This window comes from Dipodomys ordii, unplaced genomic scaffold (genome assembly GCF_000151885.1).
Source record: "Dipodomys ordii isolate 6190 unplaced genomic scaffold, Dord_2.0 Scaffold36, whole genome shotgun sequence".
Lineage (NCBI taxonomy): Eukaryota > Metazoa > Chordata > Mammalia > Rodentia > Heteromyidae > Dipodomys > Dipodomys ordii.
The window spans coordinates 16809813-16830020 of NW_012267252.1; the positions used below are offsets into that span (position 1 = coordinate 16809813).

General features: G+C 38.1%; 1 protein-coding gene across 1 annotated transcript in view; it reads right to left on the reverse strand.

Moving 5' to 3' along the window:
* Pdzd8 (PDZ domain containing 8) overlaps positions 1 to 20208 on the reverse strand; it is a 58823-nt gene that overhangs the window by 26822 nt on the left and 11793 nt on the right. Inside the window, exon 2 of the mRNA XM_013017752.1 lies at positions 8623 to 8745. Within this exon, the coding sequence (XP_012873206.1) occupies positions 8623 to 8745 (123 nt within the window). The remainder of the gene's footprint in view (positions 1 to 8622; positions 8746 to 20208) is intronic.

Below are 20208 nucleotides of genomic sequence, written 5' to 3' on the forward strand. Positions count from 1 at the left end.
CTGGGGGAGCTGTGATGTTTCCCTGCTGCCCAGTTGCCATCTTGGTCCCCCCTCATTATTATTCTTAACATTAAACATTTAAAGCATATGAAGCATTATTTGTCCTATCCAAGTCTTAGGGCATTCACAAACAAATACAGACTAGAAATATTTTGTGAATATAACATCTAAGTCAACTCCTCCAGTAAATGAATTTCAAACTTCTATATACTGTCTTCCATGAAGAACTACGTATCTCACAAAATATGACACAGTGCTATCTAAAGGATTTTTATTTCTCCCTTCTATCAAACTTTCATCTTGGGACAGTTTCACTTAGTATGTGAAACTGGACAAAGTACTATCATTTAAAAATAATTTCACCTAGTATGGTGGTATACACCTATAATTGCAACACTTAGGAGGCTGAGGCAGAAAGATCTGGAATTTGAGACTAGCCTGAGATTACAGTGAGTTTAATGTAGCATGAACTGCAATCGTGAAACTGTTCTTAAAAAAGAAAAATTAAAAAAAAAGGAAAAAGAAACATTTAATTACATAATTGGGAACTTTTTTTTGGGGGGGGGCGGTTGTGGGGCTTGAACTCTGGGCCTGGGTGCTGTCCTTCAGCTCTTCAGCTCAAGGCTAGTGCTCTACCACTTGAGCAACAGCGTCACTTCCGTTTTTTTTTCTTTTTGCTTATGTGGTGCTAAGGAATCAAACCCAGGGCCTCATGGATGCAAGGCAAGCGCTCTACCACTGAGCCACTTTCCCAGCCCATAATTGGGAACTTCTTTCTGCCTGTAATAATCAGGTGAAACTATTTCTGCTTCTACAAAGATGTCAGGGTTTGAAGTCCAGTTTGTCTTCCCCAAGCCTCCCACAACAGCATAAAAATCAACAGGCAAACAAAAGCAAAACACTATCTAAAACAAAAGTGGCTAATACCTGATATAACAGCAGTAATATAGTCAATCAAACTCTCACAGAATAAAAATTGCATCTGGAAGGTACACATTGCTAGCTTGTGGTTTTCTCATATAAGGACAACCTCCAACCTAAGCCTAGCTTAAGGTTAAGTCTGCAGGGAAATGTGGGTGCAGTTTTGGCAGCAGAAACTTATTAAGGCCTATAACAGGAGATGGAGTACAAAGGCAGTGGAGTGAAATTTATGAACATACTAAATTGCTATCAATTTTGGGTAGTCATAAAAATTGCAAACGAATCCTGAACTCCTTGTAGTATTTGTATGAAGCAATTTTTTGTATGTGTATGAAAAAATCAAGTTTCAAATGATTTAAGGTGTAGCCTAGGATTAATAGATACAAGTGCTAATCTTTGGGAGCCATGAAATACTAAATAGGGCAAAGACCAAAAACACAGAAGGAAACCAGGAGGAGTGGCAGGAGTGATCTCATGATTCCTAAATTATGTGTGTTAATTATATGTATGTACATACACATATACATACATGCATTTCCTGAATGCTCAGATCTTGGTTTCTAACACTACTCTCTACTAAAATGAATCAGGACTGCAAAAAAAAAATAGCTGATTTTAGTAGGAATGCAGAGATAATATAAACATGTAACTGTCTGCTATAGCAGGAAAGTAATAAAATTCTCAATGAATTAACACACAAAAGATGAGATTATGTCATAAAAACACAGAAGCCAGTTTGAAAGGTAGACTCTGACTGGCCAAATTGGAGGATATTTAGACACTAAAATAAGGACAGTAAAAGACTATAACCATTGAGAAAAACTGGAACCCATGTGTCCACAATGATAATAGATAAATGGAGACAAGGAAGGATTCTTGAAAACACAGAATGCCAACACTGTGTTTTTCTGTTTTTATTATTTAACATAAAAAAGTTTAAGTGAGTATTTTGGAACCATTAAAATAACAATAACACCACACACTGGATGCTGCTGAGAATATACAGGCTTTAGGACAGTATAAGTATGATCCAGAGAGGAAATGACCATACTTAGTATCTTCTACCTAAAGTAAGACCACCGTAATTACAATGCTTTAGAGTTTCACACACAGCAAAACTTTACACACATACCTTTCAATAATAATAATCTCAACTGGATTTAAAAGTGTTAACTAGTTGACAAAATCAGCTTCCCAAGTATTCATTACAACATTCAAGGGCTTATAAAAGATTACCTAAGAAAGCCTTCTTAGATTCTAGAGCCAGAATTTTTTTTTCTTTAAGAACTCAGTTAAGCCGGGCGCTGGTGGCTCATGCCTGTAATCCTAGCTACTCAGGAGGTTGAGATCTGAGGATCAAGGTTCAAAGCCAACCCGGGCAGGAAAGTCCATGAAACTCTTATCTCCAATAAACACTCAGAAAACCGGAAGTGGCACTGTAGCTCAAGTGGTAGAGCGCTCACCTTGAGCTGAGGGACAGTGCTCAGGCCCAGAGTTCAAGCCCCACGACCGACCAAAAAAAAAAAAAAAAGAACTCAGTTATCAAAAAGTATGTGAGGTATTCTATGTGCTAATTAGTTTAATTTAGCCAAATCAAAATATGTACATACTTTAAAACACATTATACAAGATAAACACAATTTGTCAATCAAAACAAATTAATTTTAAATAAAAATAATTTTCTGAAAAAACGATAATGGGAACTAAGTAATCTAAGTTTCTTTTGCTGCCATGGCTGGAAGAAAATTAATCTCTTCTATGCAGTTGTTTTTTATGTAAATTACCTCCTATTTAACTACAAATAGGTATGTTTTCTTTGCCAAACACCTCAAGCCCTTTACGATAGAAGATGAATTGCAAATGAGAAATTACAAAATAACAAAACAAAATCTTAAGAATGATTGTAGCCGAGGGCTGGTGGCTTACACCTGTAATATAGCTATTTAGGAGACTGAAATCTGAGGATCAAGCTTCGAAGCCAGCCTGAGTAGGAAAGTCGGTGAGACTCTTATCTCTAATTAACCACTAAAAAAAGCTAGAAGTAGAGCTATGCAAAAGGCCTGTCCCTGTCCCTTAGTTCAAGGCCTAGGACTGATATAATATAGCCTCTTAGCAGCAGTACTACAAATATAGCAATTGAGTATATCTGTGGTTAATAAAGAGCTTTCAGTCAACTCAAGAAACTATGCAATCATATAGAATAACTGCTTTGTAAAAACTAATCAATGAAAGTGAAGGGTTAGAACCAATTAAAAAAAAACTTGCCTTCCAACTTCCATGTTTTGCTTGGGAAATTCAAAATTATATTTCAGGTAATTAGACATGAAATTCTTTTGAATTAGTAAAGTTCAAATTCTTACAACCAGTATTCCAAGAAGAACACAGTTTTGGATAAATACTGTATATAATGATTATGTTGATGCAGAATTCAATGAATCATTGAATGCTAACTGCTTTGGGCTATAATGGAAGGCTGTGGTTTAGTTACTAGTGTCTTTTAGAAAGAAGAAATTAGGGCTAGTGAAAGAAGGCAGAGGCTATATAGTTTTGCTGTGTGAGGGTTCCATATTCCAAAGTGGTATATTATTTAGGTAGAAGGAGATACTAATTAAGGTCATTTCTTCAGTCACATGTTCTAAAACCTGTATTTTTTCAGCAGCTGTTGGGTGGTGTTCTATTTTACTGTTTATTTTTATGTCACCCCTGACCATGATACAGCTATGTAGAACTTGCCTTGTGCCACAACAGTATGGGCACAAGGATAGGGTGTAAACACCATGCTTTCTATGCCTGTATTATTCCCACCTTATGCTGCCTTCTAAAACACAAACTTTTTAGTTGTCTATTCTAATAATTTCAAAATGCACTTTATCATGGTTCCTAATTTATTTCCTCATTGGTAAAATTGACTCTCAGAATTTTATAACAGGTAAGTTCAATAAAAATCTTCACACACACTTTTTATTTATGACTGAAAGCAGCTTAAAAGCATTTAAAAGATTCTCACAAAGAAACATTTCATTATTTCAAAATGAATGGCTTAATAATTAAAAAACAGTCCTCACACAGAACTATAGTTGACTATGAATAATACTTATGATATTTTACTTCTTGCCTTTGGAGGGAAAAAATACTAGTTATGTTCTTTATTTGATTCAAGTTCTCAAAAGCTTAAGAAATAAGCATTTTAAACACAGTAAACTAAAACTGCAACAGTAACTGATCCACGTGATATTTAACAAGGTGAAGATATTTAAGTAAATTTTGTTCAAGCAAATGTTAATAAGCATTTATTGCACAAACCCAGACAACTTCAACTTATCACAGCATTTAGAAACATTAAATTTTTATTAGCTTATATTGTTTTAATGTTTTTGGCCATTCTATTTGTCCAGGTTTTTCATATTGCTAAGTAGTTATTTCAAGAAAAAGTTTCAAGAGATATTAAGACTTTTATGTCCAAATTTTGAACTTGTAAGCAATTTTTTGTCTTTCTCTAAAAAGAAAGACCCTACTATTTGTTCTTCCCTCTTCCCTAGGGTCACTAACTGCATCAGAATTGACAATAAGCCATAAAAGAACAATGCTTGATAAGAAATGTACTCATTACCTTGCTCATGTAATTGTAACCCCTCTGTATGGTATTTTCACAAAAAAAGATGAAGTTATATTTGAAACAATAACTGAATGCTTCGTAGAATCTCCTCTTTAGTTTGAGTCTTCCAAATTTAGAATCTACCTAAAGAGCCAGCTCTTATTTTTTATACTAAGGAAAATAAATTTTTAAGGCCAGGTGCCGGTGGCTCATGCCTGTAATCCTAGCTACTCAGGAGGCTGAGATTTGAGGATCAAGGTTCAAAGCCAGCCTGGGCAGAAAAGTCCATGAGACTCTTATCTACAATAAACCACCAGAAAACCAGAAGTGGTGCTGTGGCTCAAGTGGTAGAGCACTTGCCTTGAGCTGAAGAGTCAAGGGACAGCACCCAGGCCCAGAGGTCTAATAAGAATATTAAAAACAAGGTTCAGGCTTCAATAGCAACATTTTAAAAAGCTAGGAGAGTTGAGAATAGCAACTTAATTCTCTTCAGTAACACTTTTTAAATAATCTTTAAAGAATGTAAACAGTAACACTGCACAACACAGAATTATATACATTGGGATTTATAAAGATAGTATCTAAAAAGTTCTTCAGATAGCATACTTGTTCCCTAGATTAAGCCTCGACCTAGATAAAAAGTATAAAAAGTATAAGTTATCTATTCCAAGCTTACAGAACGAATATAAGAAGAAGACTGAATGAAAGAGACTATTTTCTGTGCTGTCCCCTTCAACTCCAGTATGTTCTTTCTAAAATTACTTGTACTTGTTTTTTGACCAGGTGACATTGTCATAAAAATCAAAACAATGTAAAAATATTTGCAGTAAAAATCTGGCTGTTTGGGCTGAGAAGGTGGCTCAGTGGTAGAGTGCTTGCCTCGCATGCATGAGGCCCTGGGTTTGATTCCTCAGCACCACATAAGCAGAAAAAAACAGAAGTGGTGTTGTGGCTCAAAAGTGGTAGAGTACTAGCATTGAGCTGAAGAGCCAAGGGACAGCACCCAGGCCCAGAGTTCAGGCCATGACCGACAAAAAAAAAAAAAAAAAAAATCTGGCTGTTACTTTGACCCCTGTCCAAATAAACTCAGAAGATTTTTTTACCAGTTTCTAATATATCATTTTCTTTTCTTTTTTTTTTTGTCAGTTGTGGGGCTTGGGCGCTGTCCCTCAGCTCTTCAGCTTAAGGCTAGCTCTACCACTTGAGCTACAGTGCCACTTCCAGTTTTTTGCGTAGTTTATTAGAAATAAAAGTCTCACAGACTTTGCTGCCTGGGCTGGCTTTGAACCACGATCCTCAGATCTCAGCCTCCTGACTAGCTAGGATTACAGGTGTGAGCCACCAGCGCCCTGCTCTAACATATTTTCAAGATTACGTATACCATGTTCCTTATTAAAATAAAGCAGGTTACATTATAATTCCTAATGTTTTTCTTTATATCGCTGATCTCAATTAAACACGACATAAATAATGTCTGACTTCAGTTTCTCCAAGGCAACAGCAGTTAGTGATTTAATGGCTATAAAAGTAACAACTATTAACTCCACCAGCAACATTGAGGCAAAAGAAGTTATCTTTTCTCTGAATATGTGAAATAGTACTGTTATACCAATTTTATAATATACTATAAGATAAATTTTTATAATACACTTTGGTTTATTTTATAAGATATATAGCACATTTTAGACTTTTTTTTTTTTTTTTGTAGGGAAGCAGTACTGGGTGGGGTTTGACCCAAGAGCCAGGCCAGGTGCTTTCATTGAGCCTTGCCTATGTCAATTTCATCTTTGTTTCAATAAAAGAATTTCTTGTCAATAAGACTTTATAACATGATGGTGCATAATCTGAGTCACTTCAGGATTTAAAAAGGTACTCAAATGTGGCCAAAAGACAACATACTTTTACTTGAGTGATCCATAGACATTAAGGAGATAGCTTTTGAGCTCTACCACGGAAGGTTGGTTTCAAGGAACAGAGAATATATCAGGAAAATAGCAGTCAACATAAGGAGCTTGGTATTTTCAAAATATCAAAGCAGGGAACCAGGAACTACAACCTGTGGTCCAAATCCAGTCCACACCTGCTTTGTACACCTTGCCAACTACCAGTGTTTTTTACATTTCTATATAGTTGAAAGATAATCAAATGATCATTTCATAACACAGTGAAGCTCCCTGAAAGCTCTACTAACACTCAGCAGTGCCCACTCATTTACATGTTGTCTAAGACTGCTTTTACACTACACAGCAGAGATGGGGTGTACAGCAGACACCATGTGCATTACAAAGCCCAAAATCTTTACTACCTGGCCATTTTAGAGGAAGTTTTGTCATTTCCTTCCCTTAAGAAAGCCTACATAAGCTGGGCGCTGGTGGCTCATGCCTGTAATACTAGCTACTCAGGAGGCTGAGATCTGAGGATCGCCGTTCAAAGCCAGCCCGGGCAGGAGAGACCGTGAGACTCCTATCTCCAATAAACCACCAGAAAACTGGAAGTGGCGCTGTAGCTCAAGTGGTAGAGCGCTCGCCTTGAGCTGAAGAGCTGAGGGACAGCGCCCAGGCCCAGAGTTCAAGCCCCATGACCGACAAAAAAAAAAAAGAAAGCCTAGATAGCCTTCTTACATATGAAGGGGATAGGCAAACGGTAGTGAGAAAAAAAAGTTGGAGCAGACATTTGTAGGTGGAGAGGAGAATTTAGATCCCATCTTTAGAGTAATGGGGAGGTGCTTTGACCTTGACTGCCACCCATTTCTGTGCCCATCTGTCTGCCGTCTCTGTCCCAACGTTCTTGCAGACATGTCTGAGGTAAGAATAGTATGCTTCATTCATTTTTCAACATCATGAGTACCTTGTGCACCACGATCTTCAGTACCTTGGCTAGTCTCTATGGCAAAGTCAAGAATGGCAATGGTACCCTACCATGTCCGTTATGAGCTAGAGCTGATCATGAAGGGGGGGCTAGTGTGAGGCATTGCCCAGCAGCCTTCTGTTTGTGAGCATGATCCTGATCCTCATCTTTGCCCAGGTGCTCCATCTCTATAGCCTTTTGATGGCTGTCATCATCTCCACAAAATAACCCCTCTCTGAGCCCACCAACCATAGAATATGATGTAAAGACCACCCCTCCTCATTCCAGAACACACAAACACACACACACTGCCCACTTTGTAGTTGGTCTTGTAAATAGGCAGTGTCCGAGTACCCATTATTTGTGGACAAAATATGGGCCCACTCATCATCCATCCAGATCTCTGACAAGTAAGGATGTTGACCTCTGCCCACTCTGCCAATCACCGTAGTGCTGTGTATAAGACTGAATTAAGAGTTGTCATCTTTCTCTTCAATGGATGTTTGTTCATAAAAGGATTTCACCTGTTCATACATTTGTGGAGTAGCCCTATCTCCAAACTATATAGTAACTTTTAGTAGAGTGCTGCTTTGTGAGCTCTTGTTGCTGAGATTACTTATATGGAGCCCCTCTCCCCCTCTGAAGGTGAGCTGCCAGGCCCTGGAAGAGAGCTGTATACAATAAATTTCTCAGATGTGAGAGGAAATGGGGGAGGGATGAGGAAACTATTAAGAATTTTAAGTAGGAGAATGGCAATTAGATTTGCATTTTAAAGGTCATTCTGGCTGTTATATCTACATGTTAAGAGAAAAAAGTGAGAAAGAGAATGTAGTAAGTAATTCAGGAAAGAAATGAACATACCTTGGACTGTGGAGGTAAAATAATGAGGTTAGGCAAGATGATTTCCAACGTACAGGGTTGAAAGTCTGGTTTTTGCCACTTTCGTGGGCATTACTAATTATCATAATTCTCAAAATTATCATACTATGAACAGATCTCCAATTGGCAAAATAAGTTAAAATATGCCAACAGAGTAATTATGCATCGAAAGCAATCAAAAGTGATTGCATAATGCCCCTCAGTAAAGTACTTTATAAAATATGGTTTATATTTTTGTAAGCTGGAAAGGACTTTTATGACATTTACATCTTAAGAATATATCACAAATAAACAGTAAGGAGTATAAACACAAGTATTCTTTGAATGTATTTCTATTGTGCTTTTTTTCCCTTGGTGTAATAACAAAAGAAAGAACATACCTGCTACATTCTAACAATGTAACTTTAAGACGGCCTTCTGTAAGTGCCCATTGTTGTATATGGATATGCTCTTCATCTTCTTCAAATCCTTGCAAGGTTTGGTATGGAAAAAACGGCTTAAACCTAATAAAAAAGCAAAAGGAAGTCTAAATATCTGAATAACAAAACACCATAAATGAAAGTATAGTAATGACATATATTTGTATTTTAAAAAAAAATCAAAGCATCTACAAAAGCAAAGCCTACCACTCTTTCTTATAACTGGCGGCAAATAGCACCTCTCTGAAGCACCCAGGAATCTGGGTTTTATTGCATATCCTAACTGACAAGGCAGGCCATTCAAAACAAGAAGTGGATAATCTAAAGGCAGCCAGTAGGCCCTGAGGTTTGGATGCCAAAAGGGAAGAATGTTTCTATAGTTTAAGATAAAAATTCAGCCGTATTGTTCCACAGAAACAAAATAATAATGATTACTACATAATGATAATAATAATAGCAGTAGTGGTCAAGAACAACAAAAGTATTCAGGGGACATTTATTTGCCATGCAGTGGTTAATGGCTTCATGTGCTTTATCTTTTTTTAAAATATATTTTTTATTGTAAAGATACTATACAGACACATGAGTAAGGTAATGAGTACATTACCTATCGAGCATTGTTACCCCCACTTTTGTTTTTCCCCTACCATCCCTTCCTTCCCCACCTCCCCAACTCCTCCCTCCCTCAAGTTGTAAAGTTCATTTTCAATATAGTGTTTTGTACATCTCATCGTTACAGTGGGTCAACCTGTGTCCTTCTTTCAACATTTGGTTATTTCCCTTTCCCTCCGCAAATTAGAAAAATGTATATACAAGATGCAGGGCACCAGAATCAAATACAGTAAAAACAGGTTATATCATGGGGGAAGAACATACAAAAGAAACAAATCACTTAGTACATTAAAAACAGCAGCAACAAAGACACATACTTTATCTTAATGTTCACACTGCAGAGCAGGTGATATTGCTAGTACCTGTCTCCATATCAACCTTAGAAAGGTTAAGACGCTACTCATCTTTGAAAAGTGGCCAAACCAGAATTCAAGCTAGTCTAACTCCATCAAGGCCCAAGTTATAAAACATCTTCTGTCTATGAAATACTTGAGTCAGTTATGTGTTCATTATTATTACTCTTGATTTTTTCGTTTTGTGTTTTTTGTGGGTCCTGGGGCTTAAACTCAGGGCCTGGGCTCTGTCCTGAGCCTCTCTGTGCTCAAGGCTAGTGCTTTACCACTTGAGCCACAATGCCATTTCCAGCTTTTTCTGAGTAGTTTATTGGAGATAAGTGTCTCACTCATGGACTTTCCTGCTGAGCTGGCTTGAGCCACCAGTGCCCAGCAATTACTCTTGTTTTTATAGACACACTTGTGCTGAATTATAAATTGGAGGCTTTAAAGTAATCTTAATTTTAAACACAACTCATACTCCTCCGCTAAAGCAAAAGCACATTGGGCTTTAGGTTTAGTTTTCACTTCACCCTACACATGGGTACTAAACTTGACATCTGCCTGCGTAAAAAGTTCTAATGACTTTCCACTGATGACCAAAACAAAACAAAAACAAAACACATATTCAGCTATACTTGATTAGCACACTAGCCTGACAACATAGCAAGACACCCACACACACCCCATATGAAGTTATTGGTTTCACATTCAAGGCATATTATAATTAACCTTTCAAATCATATAGCCTCCTGATTTAAAAAAATTTTTTTTCAGCCAGCCATAGTGGCTCATGCCTATAGTCTTGATAGGAAGATTGCAGTTTGAAGCCAAACAAGGAGAAAATATTAAGTGTAACAAGAAGGGCTTGGCTGGGGCTGGGAAGGTGGCTCAGTGGTAAAGTGCTTGCCTTGCACGCATGAGGCCCTGGGTTCGATTTCTCAGCACCACATAAGCAGAAAAAGTCGGAAGTGGCACTATGGCTCACGTAGTAGGGCACTAGCATTGAGCTGAGGGACAGTGCCCAAGCCCAGAGTTCGGGCTCCACTACCAAAAAAAAAAAAAAAAAAAGGGCTTGGTGGAGTACACCTGTCATCTCAGCCATGAAGAAGGGAAAGGTAAGAAGAATGTGTTTCAAGGCAAAAAAAAAAATAGTGTGACATTATATCAAAAACAAGCTAAAGCCAGGTTCAGGGCTGAAGCTAATAATCCTGCCTCTCAAGGCAGAGATTGGGGGAAATCACAGTTTAAGACCAGCCAGGGTATAAAAGTTTGAGACTCTATCTCAACCAATGACTGAGTGTGGTGATGTTAATCTGTCACACAATTGTTGGGGCAGAGGGGTGTGTGCCTGACATCCCAGTGACAAAGTACAAACAGGAAAACCACAGTCTAGGAATAAAATGAGAACCTATCTTGAAAAATAACCATTGCAGAAAGGGACTGGGAATAGTAGCCAAGTAGTAGAGCATAGTGAATGTGAGGCTATGAATTCATAACCACAGTACCTCCAGAAAATAAGTAAAAGAAATAGAGGGAGATACTTTCTGAAAAATTAATGGCAAAAAAAGACCGTAGCTCAAGTGGTAGTCACTGGAGGTAACTCTCACTACATAATCTTCCCTTCAGGCTTTTGGTCCTGGAAGTTTTCTTTACTCTTTAAAGCCTGATCAACTCCCATGCACACATACAAACGTATATTAATCCTAGCGACCCAAAAGAGGGTGAGATCTGAGGACTGTGGTTTGAAGCCAGCCAATGCAGGCAAATCTGGAAGTAGAACTGTGACTCAAGTAGTAAAGTGCCAGTTGTGAGTGGAAAGAGCCAAGAGAGAGAGCAAGGACCCTGAGTTCAAGCCTCACTACTGGCACTAAACATACAAGTAGAAAAATTAGTATGTATGTTCTGCTACTGTGTAAAATCTGAAGATATATGTGTGTATGTGTGCATGTGTGTGTCCATGCGCTCGGCATTATCTTATAGTCGTTCAGGTCTTGAAAGCTGCAATATGACATAGCTTCACAATTCTCTGTACCTCTCACATACCTGGATAGTGTGCTTTGCCACTTTAGGACTTGAGTATATATGGAGCTGATTTATAAAAATCTAACACTAAATAGGAAATATGATATTCTCAGAAATATCTGAAAGATATTGATAGAGGGAAATGCTGTTTTATGGTTTTTGAGTAAACTGGATTAAAGGAAAACACTTTTGAAGGAAACAAATAGGAGCACAGATGGTTGGTGCTTTGTCCTTTTTTGAACTAATGAAGAATGCAGAAAGTCCCTTAGTTTCTCTACTACTACACTAATTAGTAATCATTTGTTTCAGACAGGGAGAAAACACAGGAAATTTACAATATGAATTTATACCACAGATGAGTGTTTTTAACACACAAGCCTTACCACTCCTGAGGAACACACAAAAATCTGTCACTCTAGGCTAGAGGTGGTGAAGTATACCTATAATTACCAAGCTACCTGAGAGGTATAGGTAGGAGGATTACAGACCAAGGCCAGCCTAAGCAAAAAGCACACAAGATCTGACATGGAAAATAACTAAAGCAAAAAAAGGCTAAAGATGTGGCTCCAAGTGGTAGAGTGTTTGTCTAGTAAGCACAAGGCTATGAGTTCAAAGCCCAGTACCATCAGAAAAACAACAATAAATTAAATTTTTATTGCTCTAAAATATTAAAAATATAAACAGGATGCCAGGATCTCACTCCTACAATTCCAGCTACTTAAGAGGCTGAGATCTAGAGGACTGTAATTCAAAGCCACCCTTGTTAGAAAAGTCTGTGAGACTCCATCTTCAAAAATGACCAGCAAAAACATATTCTAGAAGCATAGCCCATGTGGTAAAACACCATCTAGGCAACTGCCAGGGCCTACTCTTTTTTATTTTTTTTTACTGTGCTAGGGGATTGAAGCCAGGGCATAATTATGGTAGGCAAGCTACAATCCCAACCTTTGGATTTTTGAGACAAGTCCTAAAGTATGCCTGAGTATGCGCGCGCACATGTGCGTGCGTGTGTGCGTGCGTGCATGCGTGTGTGTGTGTATACGTGTACAGTGTAGCTTAAACTCAGAGGCTTGAGCTTGCCAGGCTATCATTTCAACCACACACTTAGAGGGAAACAAATGAACAAAAAAAGCCTATCTCAAATACAGCCACAGATGATTTAAGGCTTCAAACACACGAATCTGCAGAGAATAAAAGGAGACAACGGAATCAGTAACAGAACTCAGTGTAACTCCAGAATTTGGTCTATAGCCCACGAAGTTGCTATTTTTTTTTCTTTTGCTAGCTCTGGGACTTGAACGCAGGCTCTGAGCTCTGTACCTGAGCTGCTTTTGCTCAAGGTCAGCACTTTACCACTTGAACCACAGCTCCTCTTCCAGCTTTTTAAAGTAGTTTATTGGAGATAAAGAGTCTTAAGGTCTTTGCTATCTGTGTTGGCTCTGAACCACAATCTTCAGATCTCAGTCTCCTGAGTAGCTAAGATTACAGGTGAGAACCCCCTGCACCTGGCTGAGGTTGAATTTTTTAAACCCATTTTCTGCTTCTAAATCTACAGTAAAGGTACCTGGCAAGGAAACTTGTGGTTCTGCATACATTACTGTGCTTGGTTCTCACAACAGTGTGATAAGGCAAGGGCTGCAAATCATTTTCTTCTATCACACAGATATGGAATAGGTCCAGGGAGAACACAGAACAAGAAAGCATATGCCCACAAAAGGAGAGCTTAAAACAAGAATGAAGGAAATGAGCCTGACAAAAATTCAAGGCTCTATCTGAAAAATAACAAAATAGGGCCGGTGATTCATAGGGGAGAGGCCCTGAGTATAGCTGTATAACAGATAGTATAGTATAGATGAGGAAACAGAAGGATAACTCATTCAAGGATACAGGCTAGTAAGTGGTAGAGCCAGGAATCTAAGGAACTGAGCTTCAGAATTTGTCCTCAACCAATGCCTCTTAATAGTTGTTAGAAAAATAATTAGAAACAGTTGCTTAGAGTGTGATTGATGACAGGAAAGTAGATGGTATAGAGGTAACTGACAAGTTTTATTATAAATCTTCTGTGCAACTTGACCTTTAAATAATGTGTAATAGCTAGATGCTGGTAGCTCATGCCTGTAGTCCTAGCTACTCAAGAGGCAGTTCAGAGCCAGGCCAAGCAAGAAAGCCTGTGAGAAACTCTTATCTCCAATTAACCACCAGAAAACAGAAAGTGATGTGGTGGCTCAGAGTGGTAGAGCTCTAGGCTTTGAGCAAAAAGAGCTCAGGGATAGTGCCTAGGCCAGCCCTGAGTTCAAATACCACAACTGATCAAGAAAATTATATGCAACGGCTAAAACAAAAACAGATGATATAAAATGTTGGGGAGGCCAGGTACTGGTGGCTCACGCCTGTAATACTAGCTACTCAGGAGGCTGAGATCTGAGGATCACGGTTCAAAGCCAGCCCGGGCAGGAAAGTCCAATAAACCACTAGAAACCACTAGAAAACCGGAAGTGGTGCTGTGGCTCAAGCGGTGGAGCACTCATCTTGAGCTGAAGAGTGCAGGGACAGAGCCCAAGCCCAGAGTTCAAACCCCTCAAAAGATACACGTGTAAGAATGTTGCTACCCCACTGCCCATCATTAGAAGAATGGTGAGCCTAAGGCTCATTCTCACAGTAAATGCGAATGAATTATACCTATTTCCAACCACATGAACGAATCTCATATTGTTGAGATTAGTTCAAAGTAGACAGGCAAAATAAAGAAATAAATAAGTATGCACAGTATGATTTGACAGTTCAAAACAGGAAAAAAAAAAACAAAAAAACCTCCATGATCTTAAAGGTCAGGGCAGTAGTTTTAGACAGAGCAGGGAGGATAGTGATTGTTTTACATCTCCAGAAGCCAAATCCTCTTTTCATATATGAATCTGAGAAAATCTTTTGTAACATCTAAAATATGTTTTTACTCAGATGTCCTTTCAATATTGTTCTATAAAACACCCTGAATGCCAGCTGGTGACATCTACATCACATGGCAGAAGTAAAACTGTTTGTAAACACTGGGATCTTTAGAAAAAAAGGTTATTGAAAGCCCAATATAAAAAATATGCTGTGAGAGGGAGGGAATGAGAGGGAAAGAGGGAACAGCTTACACTAAGCAAAAGGAAAGAAATGTATGTAATCACCTGATTTGGAAGAAATAGTTGTATTGTCAAAGCTTATAGAATTCACAAACTTTATAGGCCATGATAATAACAATCTGCCTTGTGAAGGTTAAAATGTGTTTGTGACTTTAACTATCACTATCCCACAATACTGTGAAATTTATGTAATCACTTAATCTCAATAAAAACATTATTAAAAAGACAAAGAAAAAAATGTTGAAGTTCAGATCTTCTTGAGTTTGGTCAGGCTTCTATATCTGCGATAAATGTGATGGTTTCCAGCAGAATATAAGAAAAATGCTGTAATAAGAGCTAGTAAGAAAAAAAAAAGGATTCAGACTATTCAATGGAGAATAAATCTATAAATGCTGTAATAAGAGCTAGTAAGAAAAAAAAAGGATTCAGACTATTCAATGGGGAATAAATCTATTCAGCAGGGGGTCAGATGAGGATTTGTCAAGAAAGGTATTATGAAAAACGTTAAACAGAATAATACAAATATATAGTATCACTTTACAAATCATATGACTTCAAAAATTTTTTTGTCTCCCTCTACTTCAATTTCTAGTTCAAAATTCTTTTTGTTACTAATGAAGTAAGATAAATGCATAACCAGCACCTTTTAACCTGCAAGGTAACACAGATGTTATTTGCTAAGCACAAAAAGAATTCTTAAGGGCTGGGAAGGTGGCTCAGTGGTAGAGCGCTTGCCTTGCATGCTCAAGGCCCTGGGTTCGATTCCTCAGCACCACATAAGCAAAAAGAAAAAAGCCGGAAGTGGTAGAGTGCTAGCCTTGAGGTGAAGAGCTGAGGGACAGTGTCCAGGCCCAGAGTTCAGGCCCCATGACCGGACCCAAAAAAAAAAAAAGAATTCTTAAAAGTTTCGGTATCTCTTTTAAAGGTACTGTCAACACTCCCTAAAAATCTATCCCACATTTATAAGGAACACATACACATGCTCTGTTTTCCACACCTGTGTAAACACACACACACACAAACACACACACACACAAACACACACACACACCAAGCATATTTAAAACACTTTGACTCTATTTAAGAAAAATGAAGTATATCAATGAATAAAAGAGATGAGTATCTCCTAAATCTTAAAGACATGATCTAGGTCAATCCTTTTATTTTCTACAGAGAAACACAGACTGTGAAAAGTGAACTTATATCATTAGCAGTCATATTATCTCTGTGGCCAAGCCTGACCCCTATTTCTCTGCATGTCTACAGTAACACTTGGCATTAATGTTCCAGGGATTGTTCTGAGTTTGATCTGTAACAACTCATTAAATGCTTCTGACATGAATGTGAGAGTATTTTTCCTTTTTTTAATTAACCAAAAATATCGCATATACTTAATGTATGCAACAGGCTTTATACAATGGCTGAATTCATTAACACACACGTCACTTCACATATTTTATACTTTTTGCAGTATGAACACATACAATTTATGTTCAAGAGTACAATCATTAACCAGGCACCGGTGGCTCATGCCTGTAATCCTAGCTACTCAGGAAGCTGAGATCTGAGGATCGTGGTTTAAAGCCAGCCCAGACAGGAAAGTCTGTGAAACTCTTATCTCCAATTAACCACCAGAAAACCAGAAGTGGTGCTGTGGCTCAAGTAGTAGAGCACTTGCCTTGAGCTGAAGAGTGCAGGAACAGCGCCCAGGCCCAGAGTTCAAGACCCACGACCGACAAAAAAAAAAAAAAAAGTGTACAATCATTGTCAAGAACACAGTTACCATGTTGTAAAATAGACTTCTTGAATCTATCCTTAACTGAAATTTTGTTTGCAATACTGGGATTTGAATTCAGGGCCTTCACTTGCTAGGCAAGCATTCTCCCACTTGAGCCATCCCCCTAGTCCTTCTGAAATTTTGTATCCTTTGACCAGTATCTCCCTAGCCATCACAATCCCTGCTAACACCCATTCTCCTCTTTACTTGCATGACTTCAACTTCAGATTCCACATATGTTAAGTTCAATAAGGTGCTATTCTCTTACTATACACCTGGCTTATTTCATTTAAGGTAATAATATTATCCTAAAAGACAGGACTTCTTTCTTTTAAGACTGAATAGTAGCATTCATTTGCACTTGTGCCACACATTTTCCTTCTCCTATTCTTCTATTGATGAGCCTATCTTGACTGTTACGAATAATGTACATGAGTGGTCTCTTGGACATTTGACTTCACTATGTAGTTACACATTTTCACTGGACTTAAAATTACTTAAAAAGTTGAATTCATCATACTTAGAAAGCTATATTTGATAATGTGTTTCCTTAAAAAGTTTTTGGAAACCAAAGTCTCTTCTTTGTGCCAGTCCTGGAGCTTTAACTCAAGGCCTGGGTCCTGTCCCTGAGCTGCTTTTATTCAAGGTTAGTGGTCTACTTTTTTTTTTTGTCAGCGGTGGGGCTTGTACTCTGGGCCTGGGCTCTGTCCCTGAGCTCTTTAGCTCAAGGCTAATGCTCTACCACTTGAGTCGCAGCACCACTTCTAGTTTTCTGGTGGAATGGAAATAAGAGTCTCACAGATTTTCCTGCCCGGGCTGGCTTTGAACTGTGATCCTCAGATCTCAGCCTCCTGAATAGCTAAGATTACAGCTGTGAGCCACCGGTACCTGGCCTAGTCTACTACTTTAAGCCATAGCTTCACTTCTGGCTTTTGGTAGCTTATTGGAAATAGTCTCATGAATTTTCCTGCTCAGGCTGACTTTGAACCATGATTCTAAGATCTGCGCCTCCTGAATAGCAATGATTACAAGTGTGAGCCACAAGAGCTCGACCTTTTCTAGTTTTTAATAACTAGTACAAAGGTTTGGCATGTATAAGTGTGCAGCACCTAGAGGAACACCTAGAATGTTACAGCACCCAAGGCCTGCTCTTTCTTCTCTCCTTTTGTTTATCAAATTGGCTTCCTCACTAAATTCCTGAAGATAGCCCACAAAGTCCTGATTCTACCCTTTTGTGATTTTTTTTTTCTACTCAGCAATGTATTTTCATCTCTTCTCCCTATGTCTAAGGCTAAACTTGGAACAATTTTCAGATGTCAGCCCTCCAACAAAGATTTCTTGAGAATGAAAAGACTTATCAAAGTGAGCTACTACAATCTTTTTTTGGGCTCAGTAAAGAATGAACACAGCACCATATTCTCATATTCTGCCTAATGAAGAATGAATGAGTCAAGCAGAAACAAAAGGGAAAGATGAAAATTAGAAACAACCAAAATAGTTTTCACAGGGGGTAGAGACTACTATAATATCTATATGACAATTTTGTGTCATTGTCATTTGAGACTTTATAGAGCATTTTCTTTCCCTCTGATTCAAAGATCTTTAAACCTTTAAAAATATTTTAGGGGCTGGAAGGTAGCTCACTGGTAGACTGCTTGCCTCACATGCATGAGATCCAAGGCTCTCTTCCTCAGTACTACATAAGCAGAAAAAGCCGGAAACGGCGCTGTGGCTTAAGTGGTAGAGCATTAGCCTTGAACTAAAGAGCAGAGGGACAGCGCCCAGGCCCAGGCCCCACAACCAACAAAAATAAATAAATAAAAATAAAATTATTTTAATAAGTTTTTTGTTTTTTCTTTTTTTGGTTAGTCATGGGTCTTGAACTCTGGGCCTGGGTGCTGTCCCTGAGCTCTTCAGCTCAAGGTTAGCGCTCTACCACTTGAGCCACAGTACCACTTCCAGTTTTCTGGTGGTTAATTGGAGATAAGAGTCTCTTGGACTTTTCCTGCCTGGACTAGCTTTGTACCATGATCCTCAGATCTCAGCCTCCTGAGTAGCTAGGATTATAGGCTTAAAAGTATTTCAAAATGCAACATTATTTTTTTGACTTACAGGTCTCATAGAGACTTAAAACTTTCCTAATAAAAGTAAATAAAGTAGTAAAATGTTAGATGACAGGTACATAAAGGTTTATGTTACTATTCTTTGGGCCTCTGAACTACATTTGAAAATTTTCATAATAAAAAGTTCAAATAAAAAAAGTTCTTTGCTTCTTAAAACTGTATAGTAGACATAAAAGCATGAGTTTCCTCACAGACCTACTTTTTCAAATTATATAACCCATCTAACCTTTTGGAACTTGTGCTTATTCATATTTAAATGAAATACCACTATTATGGTACTACAAGGATTAAAAAGATAGTACACATGAACACACACACACACATATAGATAATATAGCCAAAGCAGAAACTGAAATCATTTAGTTACTTCTGTTTCTCTTTGGTTTTCCCTTCTCTCCCTGCCTCCCACCCCATCATAGACTGTAGAATTGCTGGCCATTAACCCCCTCTCTGCTTAATTCCACTTCTCTGCCCCACCCCCATGCAGTAGCAATGCCTAGGTTTAAAATCAAGCCTCATACTTACTAGGCAGGCTCTCTATTAACACAAACCATGTTTCCAGGATGCACAAGGCACTGATCTGTGTTACCCCTAATCTGTGTCTCCCTCTGATATTTTTTCTTGGACTTTGTTAAGATTTCTACCTTTCCTTTCTGCTTTTTTCTGGTAAGTCAGTTTAAAGTACTAGGGCTTACTTGGTCTTGAATTTAAGCTCTAATACTAGGTTTGAGAACTTAGGTAAGTTATTTTTGGCTTTGAGAGAAAGCCAGTTTCTTTATCTGTAAAACTACAATATAGCAATAGCCCCTACCTTGTACAATTGCTATAACGTACATGAGAAATTTCTCACAAAGCATTCAGCACAGTGAGGTGCTCTAGAACTATTTCCTACAGGAGGTTGGCTTCCTATAGACATGTCAAAAAGCAGACTTGTTCCCTCCACAAAGAATGACTATAGATAGGATGAAGCATTCACATTGACAAGTCTTAAGTCACGGCTCTGGCTCTGTTTTCCTCAGACTTTAGATTAACAGGGCCATGATTTCAGTCACCATACCAGCTTTAAGAACAAAACAAAAATCCCAAGTGTGTCCTTTGTGATGGTACCAACTTGCAAAGCAAGAGAACAAAGTAATAATACTGTGCTTCCTAGTTTAGCTATTATCTATTATCTATTACTGTTACAAACAACTCCCCTCCAGCTTACTCATTCACTTCCTTAATAGTACTTATTTTTTTAAATATGTTTTTATTGTAAAAATACTGTACAGAGGGGTTACAGTTACCTTAATAGTACTTATTTCTAACCTTAATAGTACTTATTTCTAACCTTCTAATTTTGCATAAGAATAATAGAGATCTGGTACAGGGAATATAACTCAGTAGTAAGAGTATTTGTCTAACATTATGCAATGACTTTGGGTTCCATCCTCAGCATCACAAAACAAACAAAAAGTCCCACCAAGAGCTAAAACACTTCACAGTGTTCTTAAGTGGCTTTATATATGCATTGAACATAAGTGGTAACACAGGCTTCATCCCACATAAGAGAA